Source organism: Chlamydotis macqueenii, chromosome 3, assembly GCF_036417535.1.
Source record: "Chlamydotis macqueenii isolate bChlMac1 chromosome 3, bChlMac1.mat, whole genome shotgun sequence".
NCBI lineage: Eukaryota > Metazoa > Chordata > Aves > Otidiformes > Otididae > Chlamydotis > Chlamydotis macqueenii.
The window spans coordinates 114,422,138-114,443,068 of NC_141558.1; the positions used below are offsets into that span (position 1 = coordinate 114,422,138).

Genomic DNA, 20,931 nt, shown 5'->3' on the forward strand with positions numbered 1-20,931 from the left:
GGCAGGCCGGCCGCCAATAAACCGCCTTTATCTGCGATCAGCAGGCTGCTACCTTTTGCAAGGCGCGCGCTCCCTTTTTTTTTTTTTTTTTTTTTGTTTCCTGTCATCAACCAGCTAAGTAAATTGGTTGATAGATTTTTAAACAGCACAGTCACGCGTGGAAGAGTTAGAGCAATTTACCAAAACAGTAATTATCACCTTTCAAAGACTTTTCTTTTTTTTTTTAAAGTTCCAGTTTGGGCTGCTGCGTTCTTTTAGACAAACAAACCAGTCCCATCCTGTTACATATATATATATATATATATATATTTTATTTTTTTTTCCCCTGCCTGTGTATTTCAGGTTTGGAATCGGCACTGGTAAAACTGAGATCTGTCTTTTCAACTCTTTCACGGAGCCCAAGCGCTCATTAGCAATCGGCTGAACGGCGTTGGAGCAGACAGCGCCAGGCTCTTCGGGCAGCCCAGGCTTCTTCAGGGAAATCATATTATAAATGGCGTGGTTTTACCGGTGCTTCCCAAAAGTGCATCTCTGCACCCCAGTGTACGTCAGACACAGAAAGCGATGCAGCACTGACACACACACTGAGAGGCAAAGTGTCACAAACGCGTATTTTGAGATTTCACAGGCATTTTCGTGGGAGATATTCTCCTTTTAATATGTTTTTTAGAAACTTCTAGCAGACTAATTATCTTATGGAGGGTTAAAATGCTGAACAGAGACTTCGTTGTATAAATAAAAACCAAAACCCCAAATCCTCCAGCACTTATGGTTTTTTTTCCCCCTAAACTCCTGTTTACCATATCACTGGTAGCACAGGGGAAAAAAAAAAAAAAAGAAAGAAAAAAAAAAGAGGACCTTTCTGGGTTTTGGCATCTCTCTCTAAACTCAGAACAAGGAAATTAAAAAAGGACAGATTTTTACTCAACGTGTGAATGGCATAGGCTGCTAGACATTCAAAGGCTGCTGCTAGGAGGTTCCAGTAAAACAGATAAGAAGCAATTAAACATTGAAATTTTTGATTTAAATATAGTACCTCTTAGCTCCTCTCTGGAGTTAGAGTATGTTATGTTTTAAATATTTCATTGGTAAGATTCCCAGTTAATCTGGCTTGTCTCTGCAGAAAGCGATGTATGTATTTATGACCCGAGTTTATCGAGGAATTTAGTGAACATAGCCTTATGCAAAAAATATAACCACAGATGGAGAAATATGAAAAAGCTACCTGAAACCTGCTGCTTTTTTCCTACAAACTTACGCTCCCAGTGAAGTCTCCAAACTAATTAGAATTGATTTATTATGGATCAGGTACCTTATCAGGTGAAGAAAGAAATTACCATGGACAGTCAAAGGGTTGAGAGGTCAATACAGAATAGCAAAATCAATTTGCATTGATTAGACAAAAGGTCCATTTTACAGAGCCCGAAGGATTAACTTTTAAGCAAACATCTTTGAACTATAAGACAGCATTTGTGACTGAGAGGTATAAGCGGTGCAGCATTAGAAAACACTTAAGATATTTAAATAAGAAAATAATGCAAGCAATGGTTTAAGCTATCTGGATGTTTATTTTTTATTATGAATCATCCCCAGGATTACTGTACAATTCACTTGAAAGCCCTATGGAAAGGATGCAATTGTTTCATTTATCCCGCGTGTCAATCTTCCCATGAGTTTTCATTCAGGTAAGGTAACTAAACTCAGGAGAGTTGCAGAGAAGGGAGAAAATCTGTGCAAAGGATCGCACTAATCCTGGTGTTGCTTGTGATGAAATATTTACTTTACCACCAAAACCAGTGAGACTTTTTTTTCCCAGTGAGATACTGTTATAAACCAGATCTGAAACGTTAAAAGGCAGGAGGCTCCCTTCTGTGGGTCACCCTTGCCACTTTTCTACGGCACCTGAAGCAGCGCGATGCCGCAGGAAAGCCCAGAGAGCATTACCGCAACAAAAGACAATGAACCCCGGACAAATATTCTTTACCTCCCCATCACTTTTTTCAAACTTTATTCCAAGGAGACCATGTTTCTCATATTGTACCGTATCTTCGACCGACTTCTTTTTTTTTTTTTTTCAAATAAAACTTAAGAATGGGATTTCCGACCCAGTGTATTTGCTGTCTGCTATTACTTGAACTGATGTAAATATCAGCATTAAACCTCAACTGGGCTTCAGAAAAGCCCCCGTGTTTGCTACTCGCAGGTAGCCACCTGCGGCAGCAAGCGTTTACCTTCCCTCGGCGCCCAGCATCGCTCTTACCTTCAATAGCAAGCATTGCTCTTAGCTCCCGGTTCAGCAGTTCGTAGCGCCTTTCTAGGTCATGTTCTTTTTCCCTAGGCAAGTTGCAAAAGTTCATCAATATGTTAATTACTAAATCATTAAACACTTAAAAGAACCTTTAACTTACATTGATTTTAGGACTCGTAACCGACCTTCCTCTTTAACTTTAAGCTACTCCAAACAAATGATACACAAACTTAAAACCTTGCTCGGGCGGCATATTCAGCAACAGGGCCTTTCTGTTTTCTGTAATGTCGGCTTTAATGCCGTCAGTTTAACTCTGTTGTACTACAGGACGTAATTATTTCATATTCAGCCTTGGAGCGGCTGTTGTGGAATGTCCTGAGTATAAAACATTCCCTCGGATCTAATGAACAAATTCCAGCATTCACCAAGGTAAAATGACACTGGAAGTGTTATCCTATATACATTCTGCCCTAATGAATAATGAAAATTAGACACGGGATTAAAAAGTTTAATATTTTGAAGGTAGAAGCTTCTGTCAAGTTCAGACATGGTAGGAAATTCGCGAGCACGGGCTCTTCCCAGGGAAGTATGCAGGCATCTACACTAGGTGGCATTACTGAAAGAAATATAACCAAACCGAAAGAAGCCGGGAAAGAAGCGCTGAGGACAGAAAGCCTCTAAAATCAAGCAGTGTCTTCTCCCTTCCTCACCCGTGCTAGCGGAAAAAGTTTTATTTGTCCTTACTTTGCAGTATCGGTGGTATCATCACACCGTGACTGATTCACTAATATCCTTCCAGCAGCCCGGTGCTGCTGAACTAGCGATGGGATTGAGGATTTCTGAGAAGCAGGTAGCGGCTCAAATTTTGCTCTCTCTCCGAACAGTCTTCACCTGTCACATCTGAGGCACAAGCCAAATCTATTTGCGCGTTTCTAAAATGTAATTTTATTCTACTCTTGGGCCTTTGAAAATGTAACTGTGCTTAATATTTCTTTAATTTTTTTTTTCACAGCTCTGGCTAATCCTGTGTCATTGCATGCTTCTCATTTTCAAGTCTGAAATATGAGAAAAACAAGTTACTTGATGTGTTCCACAAATCACCTGTGCTACTCACTTTTGAGGGAACATTTTGAAGACTAATGGGAAGAAAGCAAAAAAGTTTTGCATCTGTCTGCTGGGTAAATATTCCAGTAAATCATCCTTTTGTAAATACACGTATCCATCTGTACTTACAGAAGAGAAAGCTGGTTCATTCTTCTTATTAAGGCATTCTTCTTATTAACTAGCATGAACCATTCCTGCATCATAGCTTCTTCTTCTTCCGTGTTTCTTCCTGCAATCCAAAGAATTTCATTACTTACATGGTATTTCACAAACTGAGCTATGTATTTCATTTCAAGTTCAGAGTATCGGTCTCCCATATCATTGAGCTTACAAAGCGCACTCTCAAATGGTAAAAATATCGTATGACTACAAGGCCTGCTGCCCGATCCTGCTTGTTCCATAAATAAATGTTTGAAAGCAGCCATTCTTCAGCATACGTTTTAGTGTTCTTTATCACACCGATACCTTGACCTAAAAAACACCTTTGAAAAAGTACTGTAGGTTTTAAATTCACCCAAGCAACTATATTGTTGCGATGTTCCCAATTAAAAAAAGTCTTGCTGCTATAAGATGTCTAGTCATCACAGTCTTCCTCACACAAAAACAATCATTGTGGGCAAGAGCCACTCCACCCGTGCAAACCCAGTGCAGTCAAGATGATGTGGTAGGGATCAAAATAGCTGCAGAGGAGATGGCAATCTTGAACCCTTGGCCAAGGCACAGGCACCTGCTCAGCTTCTCTGCGCTTATGGCCACTCTTCCAGATGATGAGCTGGAAAGAGCTGCTCCTCTCCTTACCCGTAATCAAAAGGAGCCCAAATACAAATAATTTTGGGGTCCAGGTGCCGAAGGGTCCCTATGAATGAATGAGCATTCCTTTCCCCAGCCCACATCCATCATTACCTTCCAGGTAGGATCAGGACCTTCCATAGCCTACCTGCAGGCAGTGCTACACTCTACCAGACCCTATAAGAATCTACGTTACCACCTCTGCACCATCAGACGAGTGCCCAGAAGGCTCGTGACTGTCCCTTCTATGTAGCAGGGTGCGTCAGCCAAATGTCACTTTCTCTGAGCTCGGGGACTAGGAGAAACCTCATCAAACTCCTTTGTGGAGACTACAGCTCTGTAGTGACTTGCTGTTCTCATCTCTCAAGCTGAGCTGAGCCGCAAAGACTGTATGGTCCTATGAAACTCACACATTTCTTATGGTTAAAATTAATCTGGGAAGAATCCTGGAACAGTGGCGAAGCAGCAGGAGCTGGGACTTCTGAGTACTTCACCCAACTTTGACACTGCTTCACTGGGAGACTGTAGGCAGATCTCTGTATTTAAGCACCTTGTGTGTAATACGGGGATAATCACCCGTACCAATCTTGCAAGGGTGCTAAAAGTTAATTCTTTGATGTTTGCAAAGGGTTTTGAAATCTCTGATGCAAAATGCTGAACACTGGGGGAAGCTATCTTATTAACTTAAACCATAGGATCCCTACTTGCAGAGAAGCCACTTCCAGCACCAGAAGTTGGAAAGGCACCAGAAAAAATATTGCTTTGCTCTAAAAGAAAGCTTACAATTTCTGGATGGGAGTGTTTGAAATGCTTGCAGGTACGTGCCTGCCACGCGCACATTCACACCCCAACGCCACAGTGGTCTACAAGCCCAGATCTGCACGGAGAGCCACCTCCTTCACCCGACCACGACCTTGCTGCAGGCAAGGGAAGGTCACCGGCCTTCTCCAAGCTGTTTGATTCCCCCTGCCGTGGCCTGTGGGCTTGGTGTATCCACACAAGGGAAGGAAAAGGAGGTGAACAGGGAAGTGGGTCAGCTTGGGGTGGAGCTGGGTGGATGGACCCACACAGTAAGAAAAAGTTACGCCATTTGGTGTGCTCCTCTTTCTGATGTGAGATGTACCTCTGTATCCACTTATCGCCCTGGGATGCTCCTAGCTGAGGAAACCATTCCTTGGGTGCTTTTAGGGTACATGATTTGGGAGGGCAGAGCACCCTAAAGCGGGGATGGCCCTGCAGCCTTTTTCCAAGCAGAAGCAGCAGGGCCTAGCTCATGGATGACAGAGCAATGAAAGAAGAAATTTGTTACAGAAAAATGCTCTCCCCCAAGACCTCCAACTTCTGGTTTTGTGCAGAAAATATTCCGCAATGGCATTTACAATAATATTCAGCAGTTCAGCACACCCCCAAAGAGGATTAAAACTTACAAGTACACTTTGCTGTTAAGTTACAGATCAAAGGTTTTGCTGTATTGGTCCATCTAACAGGGTCTGCTTTTAGAAGTAGAGGATAATCAATATTAGCAACCTTTCATTGAAATGCATCAAGTAGCTGAAATTTATTTGGAGGAGAGGAAAGAGGGAGGGGACAGACTGCCTTTTTTGCCCTCGCAAAATGACCAGTCTATCCTGTGACGTACGAGATTGCGACACTGTCAGTGAAAAAAAGTTCTCCCGACCAGTTACGTGGCCATAGTAACATGTTAATCAATTTATAATGCTGAATTTGTTGGTTTTAGGGTGGTCTGGGATCTCTGGCTAAAAAATGCCATTATAAATGCAAGCTGTGGCTGCATTTCATTTTGCAAGCCTTGAAAAAGAAATGAGAGACAGAAATGTTTCAAGGGAGTTCGACTCAACCGTGGACCTGAACTTGAATTTCATATCACACAATATCAGGTAAGAACATAAACTTATTTCTGCTAATGCGTTCCTCCTAAATAAAGTTAGGTGCAACATATAATGAGAAAAGACCTAAGCAAAGCTTGGAGCTGCCCAGTCAGATCTAAACAGGTGCCTATTTTGATATTTCCACCCTGACAGTGAAGCACACGCAAGATCCACAGAACAGGCTGGTTTAAAAGTGAGTTAACAAAGTCTTGATTGTTTTTACAGAATTTTTAATCTGTTTTTGTATTCGCTTTGGACCCATGTGATGCCCTGACACCGGTCATGTGATATCGGCTGCGATAGGCACAAATCCCCGGGCAGCAACAAAAGAAGAAAGAGTGAAAAAGAAAAAGCTGAGAAAAAGCTTGCAATTTGGAAAAAGGCCAATTGTACCCTGGCGAAGGCCTTTTTGATCAGTGAAATGACACATGTGTGCAATATTAATAGCAGTCGATGCTGATATTTTATTTGTTGACCGTCAGCTTTTAAATTCTTGCGCATGGAGCTGAAACAGATTCTTCCCAGGCAAGCAAAATAAAGATGAACTCCCATATATAAGAAATGTAAATAACTCTTTTCAGCAAATACATTACTACTAGAGCATTACTTCTCCTTTTTTTTTTTCTTCCCCCCTTGGTAGAAGGATGCACACGAAACACTTTCAACAAAGAAAAACTGAGTGTTCTTACTGCAGTGATATTGCAAGCTAAACTCACATTTACAATTCCTAAATTAAAAAAAAATAACTAGAAACAGCCTTTCTTCAACACAGTTTCACTCTGTAAAACCCTGCTGCTGCTGGGGTTTGTTCTTGTTTCCGCTTTCCAAGTGTAAAACAAGTATTTAATTGACTTGCTACAAATGCTTGAAAACTAAAATCGGGAAAATATCTGTGTTGTTTCCAGGGAAAAAGAATATACTGTACAGATTATTTAAATGAAGCAGAAAACATGTTTGAGAACAAATCAGTCGCATGTATGCAAACCCTTTATCTGAGCCAGTACAAGATGATGAAAATCTATAAGTAGCCCACAGATCTGAAACTTATTTTTTTTTCCATAATACATGCATTACAGTATTGTTTTCAATAAAAAACAACAACAACAACAACAACAAAACCCTTTTAAAGCTAGTAAGTTGGACCATTACAAATTAATCCTGACTTTAATAACTGGTTAAAGACCCCTTCAGCTTTATAAGTAACAAAAAATATTAAAGCCTGTGATCACAGCGAGCTTTTCTCATTTCTCCTCTAACCATTTGTTATTTAATCCAATACTAGTAATCCAATTTGTCCATCAGACTTTTAAAGGGCAGAATGCAACTTCCCCAGCTTAGACACTTTTCAAAGTACAATATATTTTTCAAATGAATGCTGGATGTTTCATTTTTTTCCCCAACTGTTCCTAGCTCTAATGTATGAGGAAAAAAAGAACAAGATGAACATTGTTCGTACTGATTAAGTAAGAGCTCATTAAAGAGCTGTCAGTGCCGTACTTTGAATATGCATGAAGCATATAATCAGATCTAGTACCGTCACTAGAGGAGAATACGGTAAGTACAAAGGATTGATTTAATTACTTAGAGTGGGCTGTGGTGGTAAAGCAGTCTTGTTAGCGCAGAAAGAAAAGGAGGTTGTATTCTGGCACGGTTAGGGGAAAAAGGCAGTTTTAGCTTCTGCCACAATACCTAATCTCAGGATAAAGCACTTTACATTGTAGCTTAAAATGAAGACTGTCAGTTTTCTAAAAAGACCAGAATTCATCTTATCTTGTTTAACCTCACCTGGTTAACTATCTAGCAGAACATATTTATTCTCTTTAACACGTAATTATGCTTATACCTTTTTATCCTATAGTTCAATAATGACTTCTGAAAACAGTCTTCAAATAAGAGCGGCTGGCGCTGCAAACATAATATGCATGCAAAACGCTCGGTAAGAGATTTGAAAAATGCAGAACCAGAAACTAAGACCAAACAGTAAGTACACGCGCCTTTATGTAAAAACACAATACAGCTTTTAATGTCGGGCTTTATTATTAGATAGCTTCTGAGGAGGATTTTTGGCAGGGTTTCTCTAATTTATTTTCTTTTCCCCCTCTTCCTTTCTGCCTTTTTTTTTTTTTCTATTTTCCCTTTTTTTTTTTTTTTTTAATCAATACATTTTTGTTTTATTCTTCCTTTAGGAATCCAGAGGAATTCTCTCACATCAACTCTCAGTGCCAATTGTCTGGCTTGAGTGGTGAAGGATGCGTGCTCTATTCTTCTCTTCACTTGACATCTACCAGAACCCTCCTCAGTGATTAGGAACGAGCCCAACACCAAGCCTGGAATAGCACAAGACACTAAATTCTGCCCTCAGACACAAGAAACTCCTACTGACTGTCTGAGTTGTGATTCTGCCCTGTAATAGCTCCTGCACAGGATTCAGCCAAGGCTACAGCACAAAGTTTAGAGATTTTGTCCCTTACTGGGACAAATTTTAACGATAGCCAAAATAACGATAGCCAGAATTTTAATGATAGTAGGAAAAACCCAACCCCCCACCCCAAACCCCCTTCTTTTCTTCTGTGGTTCATCATACATATTCAAATAAAATTTTCTTGACTGTAAATCAAAGCCAACTTGAGCCAATTTTCATCTACGATGCTCAAGAATTACAAGCCTGTTTACACGTTACCATTTTTTGAGAGCAATATAAGTGCCTAGCTTATTTTAACGTCATACAGCTTCCAGGCAGTCTTTTTAGAAATACCTTCTCCTTCACATTCTTCAGGATTTACAAATGGATTTTTGTTTACACTGTAAGCTAATTATTCATTAAATATTTAAATAAGAAGCATCTTGACAAATGTCTCTTCTGAATCATTTTGAAAAAAAAAATTTGTATTTTTTTTTCCTATCCTGCTACAAATACTTCCAAACCCACTCCTTACACTCAGCCAGCTATCAGTACATACATGTGTCATTAGACCCATTATTTTGAAGTCGTTTGGGCAGCTAGTCATTAGATAAACCCAATATGGATTAACATAGTAAACTCGTACGTTGCTAAGAAAAGAGAGAAGAAAGTGCTACGAAACACTGTAAATACCACTTAAAAGGAAGAAAAAGCAGCAACATGCAGGGAAAATATTAGTTTACAGCATAAATGGACGAACACAGTAACTCCTCTACACTTTATATCGTCATAAATCTGTCAAGATAAACCAATAGATTAATATTTAAAAAAAAAATCCTTACATGTAAATGTCTTTAGCTGTTGTGCAAAAATGAATTACAATCTGTGGAAGATAAATAATAAAGGGTTTCTATCAGCATCCCAAACCAGCCCGTTCAATCTGGCAAGAAATAACAGGTTTACAGAAATGGCTTTGTATGCCGTCTTAAGCAGTAATTGTTTTTAAATTTTATTTGCACTGTGTATAGTGTGTCTGCCATGGTGTCACGGTTAAACACTGAAACCTCCCCGCGTCTCCCCATTTACCTCAACAGAACTACATGAAAAACAACCTACTTAAGACAGAGCCCATTCTTCACCCATTTGCTGATGTTTACACACAGTTTTAAAACAGAATAGAAGAAGCTTTCTTCACTCAACACACTTGGGTGAAGAGGCCAGCAGGAGAATGGCAGCGCATGTGAACGAGAGCGGGGCAAATAACGACAAAAACTGGCCAACTTTGCTCTGCTCCTCTTTCTGGGCTATTTGCTAGTTGACAGAAGCTAGATGACCACTGAGAGCCATCCAAACGCCAGCGAATCCCACAAATTTAATGGGAGGCTCTTTTGAAAACGTACCCCCACCGCCTTTATTTGGCCGCTGAATAAAAAAGTTGCATTCATGCTATCATGGGGACGAGTTTTTACGAGTTTCTGTATTAGAAGTGAGCGGACAGATTGGCTTGTTTACCTGCAGGAGAACATGAATAGCAAATAAAGAGTAGTTCTAGGATGTGTCTCATCTTGTCTCGTAAGAACCTGAGGAAATTCACTGAAATTGAAAGTGGTGTGTTTAAAACCGATAAAAAGAACGATCTTTCCTCAAAGCCTCATCATTTACCAGTAGAACTCATCGCCACAAGGCAATGTTGAAACTAAGAGCTCAGCAAGAATTAAAATCAGATTGAATATTGAATATAGAAAGGCAAAGCCATAGCGATAAATATTCAAAGAAACAAACAAACAAACACGGGAGGTAAGAATTTTTTGGACATGAGCTAACCTTTAATTTTTAGAGGTTAAATGAAATGTCCCCTAGGGCCAAGTTAGCCTGTAACTGGCCCCTCCAGAGTTTCTTGCTCCTGCCTGGGTTCAACCCAGACCTGTCCCTCCACAGGGCAGTGTTCTGGACCAGACCATGAGGCTGATCCACCGTGGCAATTATAGCTTTACTGAAAGGAAACATGGGAAGGGATGAGAAACAACACCGGCTGTTTTAGCTGACCAACCTCACATCACTAACAAAGGCTGATGGAAGGTCTTGAACCCTTCGAAGTCGATGGCGGACTTCCCACTGATTTTAATAATCTTCTCATCTTGCTCACTGTGGACAGCTTACACACATACGAGCTCTTGTTATTAATGCAAGTTACTGAATTTAACAAACATGTAAGCAGAAAAGCCTATATTCACAACAGATACTCTTTGTAAAGGGGGGTTATACAAGACTTACTGCAAAATGTGTCCACACAACTAAAAGCTACGGGGAAGATTTTTAAACAACTAGTGATCTGCAGTTTTTCACTGAGTGAAACTGAGGCATCCCAAAAGAGACCTGCTTTTTGAAAAATCACCCTCCTCGGCTTTCAGAGGCCCACCTTTGGTGGAAAAGCTCAGAATTTTGGTTAAAATAATTTTTCAAAGTTCTAAGTGTCAAAATGGAGCCTACAGTAGGTATCTCGCAGCATGAATAAGCGCAAACGGATGGGCCACTCCACCTTGAGCTTCATGCCTCCCATCTCAGATTACCATGCCCAGCTTTCTTCCAGACTACTACTGCTTTTCACTGAATGAAGACCTCCTCGGTTACTAAAAACCACTGAAAATGAACAAGAACAGCCACCAAGAGATAAACAGGATGAGACCGTTGTTTAGACCACACTGCAGAAGAGCTAGCTAGCAGATGGAGCCCTAGCACAATTTTCCAAGTCTGAACTGGATGGGAAAATGCCTAAGGAACATTAGAAAGGCAAATTCATGGCCACTAACTTGCTGTCTGAGAGCAGTTGAGAAGGAGACATTGATGTCCACACAAAGGAGTCTCATAAAGGTGGGTAACGACTGCCAAGAATCTGCCAGGCAGAGTTACATTGCAGTGCATTGTCTGACTCTATTTCAGCCCCCAAAAGTACTGTAACCCTAAAGAAATGGAGCTGCCGCCAAGGGAATGCCTTTATCACAAGCACACATCAAATTAGCCTAATATCAAGCAGGAAACTTGTAATTTCTTTGGTTTCTGAAACATAATAAATCTGAGAGGCTATTTAAAATTTAGAGAGCTGTGTAAACCAAAGGTTGGGGTTCTGACCACATCTCTGCGTGCGCAAGGATTTATTCTACCTGGAGTGGGACTGACTCACAGGCAGACAAACATTTGTGGCCTGCAATCTTGGCAACCTAAAATTATCACAGGACTGAAACTTCCACAAGAGATGAATTGCCTGAAAGATTGCTGATTTTCTCTACATGACCAATCAACACAGCAGCCTCTAGAAAGTAACAGAAAATCAACAGAAACAGAATGCCTGGGCTTGACAAAGATTACAAATGCATGTTAAATGTGGGACCACCAATCCAGACCAAGAAAACACCTTGTTTGTGACCCAAAATTCAGACAAGAGGTGAGATTCAACTGAAACATCTGGAGACACTCCTGCAAGAAAGTGATGCTTCCTGCCTTGAGGACAGTGCCTGCAGAGATCCTAGCACTGAGCAGAACTAACACTTGTCCTTTATCACCTTCTGGTATTCTTTATACCCAGATTTTCTCACGTAGCACAACTTCAGAAGAAGCACAGGCTTGAGAAAAGTATGCATCAAACCTTTGCCTGCAGCACAGGAAACATGCACCATTAAATGATACACTCAAACCTTTGAAGCTACAGAAAAAATAGCAGTTCACACTTGGAAATCCACCAAGAAGGGGATGATGGTCTGGCACATGAACTATTTTGCTTGCAGGTTGACAAGTAGAGTTGGATGCTTTGTTATGAGCGATAGCAGCTTCTCTATGGCCCATAACTGCTCCTTAGATCAGCTGACTGTTTACTTAGGAAGTGATGGCTGGGTAAGATGCTCAAGTGAGAGGTCAGTTAACCTTAAAGTTGTTGGATCATGCTCTACTAGGCAGCATATTATCCCATTTTACCAAAATATTGCCTTACTTCCTTCAGCACATATTCTCCTGGAGCTGGGAAGGGGCGGTGGACAGTATAAAATTATTTCTTCAATGGACGGGGCTGAATTTAACCCAAGCAACTGCCTGAAGTGAGATGATGGTTGGCAACGAATCTGACCTAGTATTGGTGTTAATGGGAGTTGTCAGGTTTGTACTTCTGGGCTCCAAAGCTTCCCAGGGCTAACTGGGCAAGTTCAGCTAGGCTGAGGTGTCCTGGGGCCTCCACAGTTTCCAGTTTTGACAGAAAAGGTGGTTTTGGTGGTAAACGGGAGAAAACCAAGAAAAAACAACAAGGCTTTCTGTAAACTGCAGCGACATTGTGGGCTGGGAGCCCCAGGGTGACCGAAGTGCCTTTCTCCTCGCGTTCTCTTTACAAGCAGGCACTGATTGTAGAGAAAGCTAACTTCCAGGCATAAAGCCAAAGACTATGTCTACCACATGAAAGAGCATTTACGCTGCAATACCACAAAGAAAGATGGAAATCAGTTAAAAGAAGCAAGTGTCTGTTTGGTCTTGCAAGACTTTTGGAAGGCTCACAAGTCTATTCATAGCACCTAGGGCTCTCCCAGAGTAGCCTCCTGCTATGCAGGCAGCACTGTGCTGGGGCTCTCTTCTTGAAGCTGCCCTCAAGCACTTTGTTGACAGGTTCTTTTAAGGCAATGATGAGGCTACAAGCCAGGGAAGTGCATGAAGAGGAGGCTGACTTGTCGTTCAGTCCTTCCAACCAATGGAAATTCTATGTTACTTTGAGAAAAAAAATAAATATGGTAATTGTTGCTGCTGAGTTGCTTTAACGATTTGATGAACTTGGCCTGGGAAGGCTGAACACACACATGCTGCCCACGTCTGATCTTGGAAAGGTCTCCTCCTGGGGACTTCTGCCTACCAATGCACAGATCTAAGACTGAAGAGATGTGGTGAATTAGAGAGTCAGAACTGTGAACTCTGGGCTTTGGCATGGTGTGTTCATTCTGTGGCAGCTCCTCAGCTGTAGAAATGCTGGGTATCTGAAAAAGTATGGCCAGCTGGTCTTCCTTTACCAAAAGCAAGCCAAGATCACTTCACAGGAACTGTTAATGGGAGGAGATGGAGACTGGAGAGGAAAGACTTTGCCAAGTAAGAGACTGTGGAGGCAACATGATAGAAGAAAAACTGGAGAAAGGTTGACAAGCCTCAAGAAGTTCTCAATTGCTCAGTCACATGATTCTGGCAACTAGAAAACCATTATTGTGCAGAAATCTGTGTATGAAAGATCCAGACCTTGAAGACCCACATCAGAAAAGCAGTTTACTAGTGTGCCAGTTTATCTGCACTGACAAATTTTAATGAATGGCTTTGCACTGCATGGATTCAGTACCAGCAGTACTCATTGCTACAGAGCTCTGCAGGCTTCAGTGGGATTCAGGTCTGTCAAGTAACACTTGGATGCAACATAGAAGCGCAGTTACCATAATGTAAATAAGATCTCCATCATAATATCATTCTTTCACCCAGGGTTTTGGTAGTTGCCAAAACTCCCGTTACCATAAACCTGCCTGCAAGTTAATATTCCTGAACACTGGAAAGAGAAGCGCCTCATCAAGTGCTTTATAATATTGCTTTGCTTCAAAAAAAGCAGTAACTACCAATGCATAGTTTTGTGACCTATTATCATGTTACAAAAAAGATCACTAAGTCTTGTGCTCGCGTCAAAACCCTCTTCTGTCCAACACAAGTTGCTGTTAGTAATATCCTTCTAGCCTCCTAACGGTTAGGTATTTCCAATAGGGAAAGCTCACAAACTGGCACCAGCAAAAACCCAAACCAGTGCCACATACATATCATTTGTGTATTCACAAGTTTTTCAAATGCTTTCACTCACTTTTTATGCTAAATGTAAAGAGGTACATGGTAAAGACGCTCTTTTCAACGATACTTTTAAATTTTCTATCTTGCCAGAACTGCCGTTGTTAGATTGTCCTCTCTCTTGCTGTGCTTCGGCGTGCATCTTTCTCTTTCACAATATGGCTGGGCAACTCTCTACCACCTCGTGGTTTGGCAAGTTGTCAGTTCACCTGAGATGAATCACACTGAGCTAAGCAGAACAACAGCATAGGAAAGCAAGGCTGGCAAACTGCTATAAAACTTATGGTGTTATTAATTCACTCTTTCTGATTTAGGTAAGATATGAAAATACAAAAAGACCATGATGATTTCTTTCTCCTTACGTATACACACCAATATTTTTCATACTGTCTGCTTGCGAGCTTGAAGACTGTAACAAAACCAATTTTTTAAATGGAGTTCATCTCTCAGGCAAAACGGAACATTCATCAATTTCCTCCCCAAGCCCTGACACTGGTGAATACAAATCTGCATTTACTTCTGAAAATGCCAAAGAGAATTGTGAATTCAATTGTTTTTAAAAGACAAAACTTGTCTTAGGGAGTAGGATGCCTCCTCCTAGCTTACTCCTCGCTCCTCCAGTGCAAATTTGTGTTACAGACTGGACAACTCCAGTAAGAAGCATTCAAGACAGTACAATACAGACTGGTACGTATGGCTTGGTAATCAGGTTTGTGAAAGTGCAGAGTATATAAGGGATTTATTTTTGATAGTGAATATGCATCATCAAGCCCCCATTGAGAAGCAGACCACTCCAAGTGATTAATACAGCTAAAGGGGGCAGATAAGAGATCAATGACAAAAATCACCTGGTTAAAAAAAAAAAAAAAGTAAAAGGTGTTGCATTAAAAGAGCTTTTACTTTGCATGCAAAACAATACCGAGAAACCTGTATTTTAGCACTTGTACTCAACAAGCACTCCAAAGTATGCCGGGATGAGAACAGAAACCCATCCTTTCTAATAATCTCGTGACAAAAGCTAAAAGACATCATCCTATTAACTAGTGATCTCAACTGCTAATGCAGAGTACTTCCTGGTGCCTTTTATGTAGAATGCCGCTATTAAAAAACCACTAAACATTCACTGTGAACAACACAGAATCATTCATCTTTTATCAGCATCTCTTGTTAGAGGAATATGAGAGGGGCTGAAGGTGTCATTGATATTATAGAGTGGAAATTAATCAGAAATTTTTCTCATATTTTCCTCATCACACTCATTTACTTTTGTACAAATTTCCCCCTGCTAAAAAGTTCATACCCAGCCCCCTGTTGTACGCTTTTAAGTTGAGAATATTCAACGAGTGTGTCAACTGAAAGGCACCAGGTCCTAACACAAAAAGCATTCGAAATTCTCATTTAGTTGTCTTTATTTTGCTAGCGCCATGTGGTCCTTGAAGATGTAGAAAACACGGGAAGCCGAGTAAAGATCAGAGCAAGCTCATTAGCATTCTGACAAAATTGGAGTGGTGGAGATGTATAGTTTGCCTAGTTTGTCGTTTTGAAAGCTACCGGTGGTAAGCTTTCTATTTCATTGTGCTTTTGTCTTTTTTGGGGGTTTTCAACGCAGCGGGGTGGTTGTTAGCCTAGGTTTTCACAGTGCATTGTGGGAACACTGCCTGCACATTCAGCCTATATAGTATCATTTGAGTTCAAGTCAAAAAGTTTTTTTTTTTTCCTATTTATTTCATAATCACCTATGCTAATGCATAATTGTCATCTGGCTGTCAAAACCCATCCTGCCCGACACCTGGTTTATAAAGTTAAAAAAAAAAAAAAAGAACAAAAAACCCTAAATAAAATAAACTCTGAGCTGTATTTGCTGTATTTAAAAATAAAACCTTTTAAACATGTTGCTAGTTTTCTTCAAAAGACAAGATAAGAAGAAATTAATTTAAATTCCACTGTTTACAATAAACTAGAAATGAATTTGAGACAGATTCAGTTGATTAGAATTCAAAAGAGACTCTTTCACCGTATAAGATCCCCAATTCTATTTCAGAGTCTCTTGAAGGAAGGATAGGTTTATGCTCCAGAATTATGTAAATAATGAATTACCTCTTAGAAGACCTGAAGAAGTTATTACTCTGGTCATTTGATTTTTTTTTTTTTTTACTTTTTTTTTTTTAAACATAAGGCTCACTTTGAAGGACTAAAAGGGCTACATTAATGCTGCTATTCGACATCAATGTTTCCAAGTTGCAATGAAATGGATAAAGGTCTTTTTGGATGAATTTATCTGCTAAATCCTTGTGGTTGCCCTCCTATCTCGGATGATGACCCAAAAGAATGTCAACAGCTCATTTCCCAGAGAGCTGGAAAGAGTCACTACGCAAGCCATAATCTGCACGTTCTCAAAGAACCGTTTCAAACATTACATTTCACAAGCTGTTTAAAGAGATTTTTTTTCTCTCTCTCTCATCTCCACTATCCTACCAGTACTTTGGACATCAGTGCTTCGGAAATGAGGGCTTTAACAAAGTTGAAATGTGACTTTTTACCTATTGTGTTGGTGGGTCGTGCATATTTGCCCATGCGTACACACACCGTGCAACACGTGAGCGCCCACGGATTCCCACATGCTTCAAATTCACGTCGCTACATTCTAGCCACATTATGGCGGGGACAAGTAAATGCTAAGAATCCAAATATGTTAAGTCATCCCTAATGTGCTCACTGGATTTTTTTTTAATATAATGTGTGTCAGGCTGCCAAAATCGCAGATATCCCTTCAGTAGGAAAGGATAAAACCCAGCTTGAAAGGACTTACAATGGTCTAGGTTCAGAAACAGTAAATTTTACAATGGAGTGGGGATTAAAGATTTATTTACTTAGCAAGGAGGGAAGGATAAACAAATATTAATAGAAAGAGCCGCTTTATACAAAACCTTCAAAATTCCTTATTTTTGTCACGCACTCGGATAGCATCATTATGTTTGTCAAAACAGCCTCAGAGCTGCAGCCAGCCTCTGCTGATCAAGAAAAGTAAGTGGTCAGGCCAAAGAGGGAACACTGGCCTTTAAAAACAAAAAAAAGGACAAGCAGGCAAGTGCCTGGAGACAGAAAGCTCTGAGGTATCCCTATGGGGATTGACAGTTCTCAATTTTCCCACCATATTTAAAATCTAATTTCACTCTAGGCCAATGTGAAATACATGAAATTTCATCACAGGAGACGTTGCAACGTTTAAGCTATATGTGAAGAACTATATTCCCTCCCCAACTAAAAACAACCCCCAGCCCTGAGAATAGCAGGCATTATTTTAAGCTTAACAAAAAGCAGAATTTTGCCTGCTCTGAGATGCCACCTTTATTTCAAATCCGCTTTTAATCGCTCAGCTCCTTCTCTCTCAGGTTCCAATGCCCAGCAGAAGGCAAATAACCTGGAGACTGTTATCCACCAGACAGTAAAGGCAACCAAATTATTTTCTATACTTTGCAATGTGCTTATAGCTGCAAAATTATTTATCTCCTTCACTGCATTCTACTACAAAAGTTTCCTCCAGAAGAATCGCCGGGACCAGCCATATCAAATTAGAGGGCAGTCAGGAGTGTCTAAGTCCAGCTTTAAAACAAATATCATAACAATTACTTAGCCATATGGAAAATAGGGTATGTCTTTCCTGAAAGCTTTTCTACATTTTCTATCTCAAATTTCAACTTCATTAGAAACTATTTCTGACTAGCAAGCTGCAAGATTGCTAAATATCTAACTGTTAACTCACCATGAAGAAAGAGACTCTTTTGAATGGCAGAACTTTTCCAAGATGCAAATGAACAATAATCTAATTTCGAGAGTAAATTAACTGAAGGATTCATTTTAATATGTTTTCAAAGTCTCTGAAATGAAGTGGCAGTTGCAGCCTGTGCAATGCACACACATAACATGCGCCCACGCTCACGTACACACGCCAAGGCAGCACCCCCGCTACACCCAACTCCCATCCTCGGAAGAACCTACATTGTACTTATGTTTAGGTTCCTATGACTTAAAGGCCAGATGTTTCACAAACGACCAACAATTGGAGGTTAGAATAAATTAATGACTGATTTCTGAGCTTTGATGGAATTAAGCATACTTCTTTTCTCAATGTGCCATGTGAATGTTCGCCTGTTAAACTTTTTTTTTTTTTTTTGACAAGTGAGGCCACCCGGCAGAAAACAACTGATGCAAAACCCAGGAGTAATCCCTCTGTTTAGTTCAACACTGTGGTTAGCCTTAACACTGCCTCTATTATCCAATGGATTTAGAGAAACTTTCATTTATTTGTTGGCCTCAGTCTTCCAACTTTGTTGCCTTCTTTAAAGGACCCAAGGCCCATTCCTATGTAAATACATTTGCATAGGGCCACAATGAAACTTTCTGGGACTGGGATTAAACTTGCAGAACTAGATAGCTGCGCTGCGCGTATTTGTGATCTTCACGTAAGTACTTTCACAAATACACAGGAGTAAATGAAGTTGATGTCAACTCTCGCTCCAGGAACACCTGGAGTTTAAAAGAAACGCTTCGTCGCAAACTACGTACCAGAGCCCCAGACGCCGAAACAACAGGCAGACACAGCACCCAAATGTGAAACTGCAACAAAACACCATTCTCATTTAGGAGCTGTTAAGATCAGCACTTTATTTGCTGCAAAATGTCATCTTCTCTCCTAAACTGTTCCTGTTCCGGTAGGACAAGTTCCCTGTTGTAAAAGTGATGATTCATAGGTACTTGGTTTTTCACTTTTTTTTTTTTTTTTCCTGGTTGCCACTGTTTATAAGGAGTACCTAGGGTACAATGTATTATTATTATATACTGTACACAATACAGCCTTCTTGCAGCCAATTCAAATATAAAGCTTTTCATCCAGCAAGTCTATTAGGAAACAGCACCAGGATTAATCCCTGCAATTACCACCCTCAAAAAATGCTGGTGGACACTCAGTGCAATTTTGCCATTCCCACATACAAAATGTCAATACCTTAAAGGTTTATGTTCTGTAAGAGAGGCACGACGGACCTAAAGTATATACTAAGGACTGGTTTTGTAATTTCACTGGCACTGATGACTGCGGGCCAGGAATTGCAACTGAATATATTCTTTTGGTATGCATTTAAGGAGATAACACCTTCTTCCAGGGGCTCAACGAACACAGATATCCAATTCCTTGTTTTGCAGTACAGTCTGTTTTAATCTCGTTTAAAAAGCTTTGTATACATAACTTAAAAAAACCAACATATTGTAGCATTATTCCAGTCCACTACTACAATGATTAAAAAAAACGAGGCCAAATATATCAGACTTAATCACATACAAAAATACACTAGCCACTAGAAAATGACCTGCACAACTGGAAGCATGTTAATGAAGACAGTAGCACAAATCATAAACCAATTCTGATTTACATTTTATTTTCCTTTTTCCTGACTGTAGGGCGAGCCTGCTGCCCCATGTAAATACCATATACAAACCCAATTTCTCTCGTTGGACTAAGCACATCAATACAAAAGCAAATGAACTACCAAAGTGCCCTAATTAACAATTTTGCAAGTGAATGCAGACATCAGTGCCACACTGCAGCCATTAAAGTCTATTCCTTGCCGTATCTGTTTCTGTTAACATTTCAATAGACCAATTAAATGACCTTTCCCCCCCTCAAACTCAATTAAGCTATTTGAACATCAATTGATAACTTACCATGTATTTATGCAAAATGTGCAAGCAAGAGATTCATTTTTTTTTCAATCCTAACGATGTTTTGAAGAAGAGAAAACTACCTTAGCTATCCTGTCCTGGTATTCCATGGAGAGGGGGCCAGGGATGGGATCTCCTCCCAGGGGAGCCTGGTGGGCACCTTGGCATGGTGGCAGGCAGTTTGGAGAAAGCAGGTGTGAGGCAGATCTTCTTCTTCCATGCCATTTGGTCCCTACCAGGCAGCTGCCTTGGGAGGTCAAAAGAAAGCGGAGACAGCCATCTCTTTCAGCTTGCTGGAGTATCACATCGCTGGGTCACAGCCAGCACCCTGGTAGGTGGCACAGGGTCACAGCAGCCAACTTGTAGATATCCAGAATTGTGTCTTTTTTCTGCTCCCCCCCTTCTATTTTCTTTTTCTTTTTTTTTTTTTTCCTTGAGTTTTTACATCTTGTTCTACAGTGAAATAGCAAAGGGGTGTCCCAACGCACACACCTTTCAGAGCACGGCATGGCAGGTGTATGACATTTGCCTTCAGCCTGCCTGCCCCATGTTAAAAAGAGGTGATTTGCTGACATTTGCATTTTCCCAAGGGGCTTGCTACACCATGAATCTGCCTGTCACAAATTCAGGGGACTTGAGCGGAAGGAGTGGAGGCAACACTCTGAATTCTTTGCTCATGTTAAAGGCTTGATAAGGGTCAGTGTCTCCTCTTTAAGAGCTGGCCTTTGCTTCTCAGCACAGGTAAACACTTCCCCCCAGGGTGTGTAGATAGGGACTAAAAGCATGGGGATTTATTTAAAATGAGACCACCTCAATCCAGGACAGAGGCATTTTGATGCTGCTTCTGTGACTAACTTAGGTGAGAAAAATAAATGTGTTGGCTTCAAGAATAAAAAGGATGATAACAAATCTTCCAGGAAAAAAAAAGAAATGAGTAC

At 40.5% G+C, this 20,931-nt stretch overlaps 1 protein-coding gene and 1 long non-coding RNA gene across 10 annotated transcripts in view; one reads left to right on the forward strand and one right to left on the reverse strand.

The window, feature by feature from the left end:
• The window catches only part of EHBP1 (EH domain binding protein 1), a 230,576-nt gene that overhangs the window by 5,398 nt on the left and 204,247 nt on the right, over nt 1–20,931 (reverse strand). For all 9 annotated transcript variants that reach the window (XM_086744807.1, XM_086744802.1, XM_086744806.1 and 6 more), the window contains 2 exons: nt 3,482–3,581; nt 2,261–2,334 (listed from right to left, as the gene is read on the reverse strand). In XM_086744807.1, the coding sequence (XP_086600933.1) occupies nt 2,261–2,334; nt 3,482–3,581 (174 nt within the window). The remainder of the gene's footprint in view (nt 1–2,260; nt 2,335–3,481; nt 3,582–20,931) is intronic.
• LOC147601443 (uncharacterized) lies at nt 3,306–8,559 on the forward strand. The gene is made up of 3 exons (XR_015258144.1): nt 3,306–3,426; nt 5,880–6,039; nt 7,889–8,559. It is a non-coding gene; the product is annotated as an uncharacterized LOC147601443 (long non-coding RNA).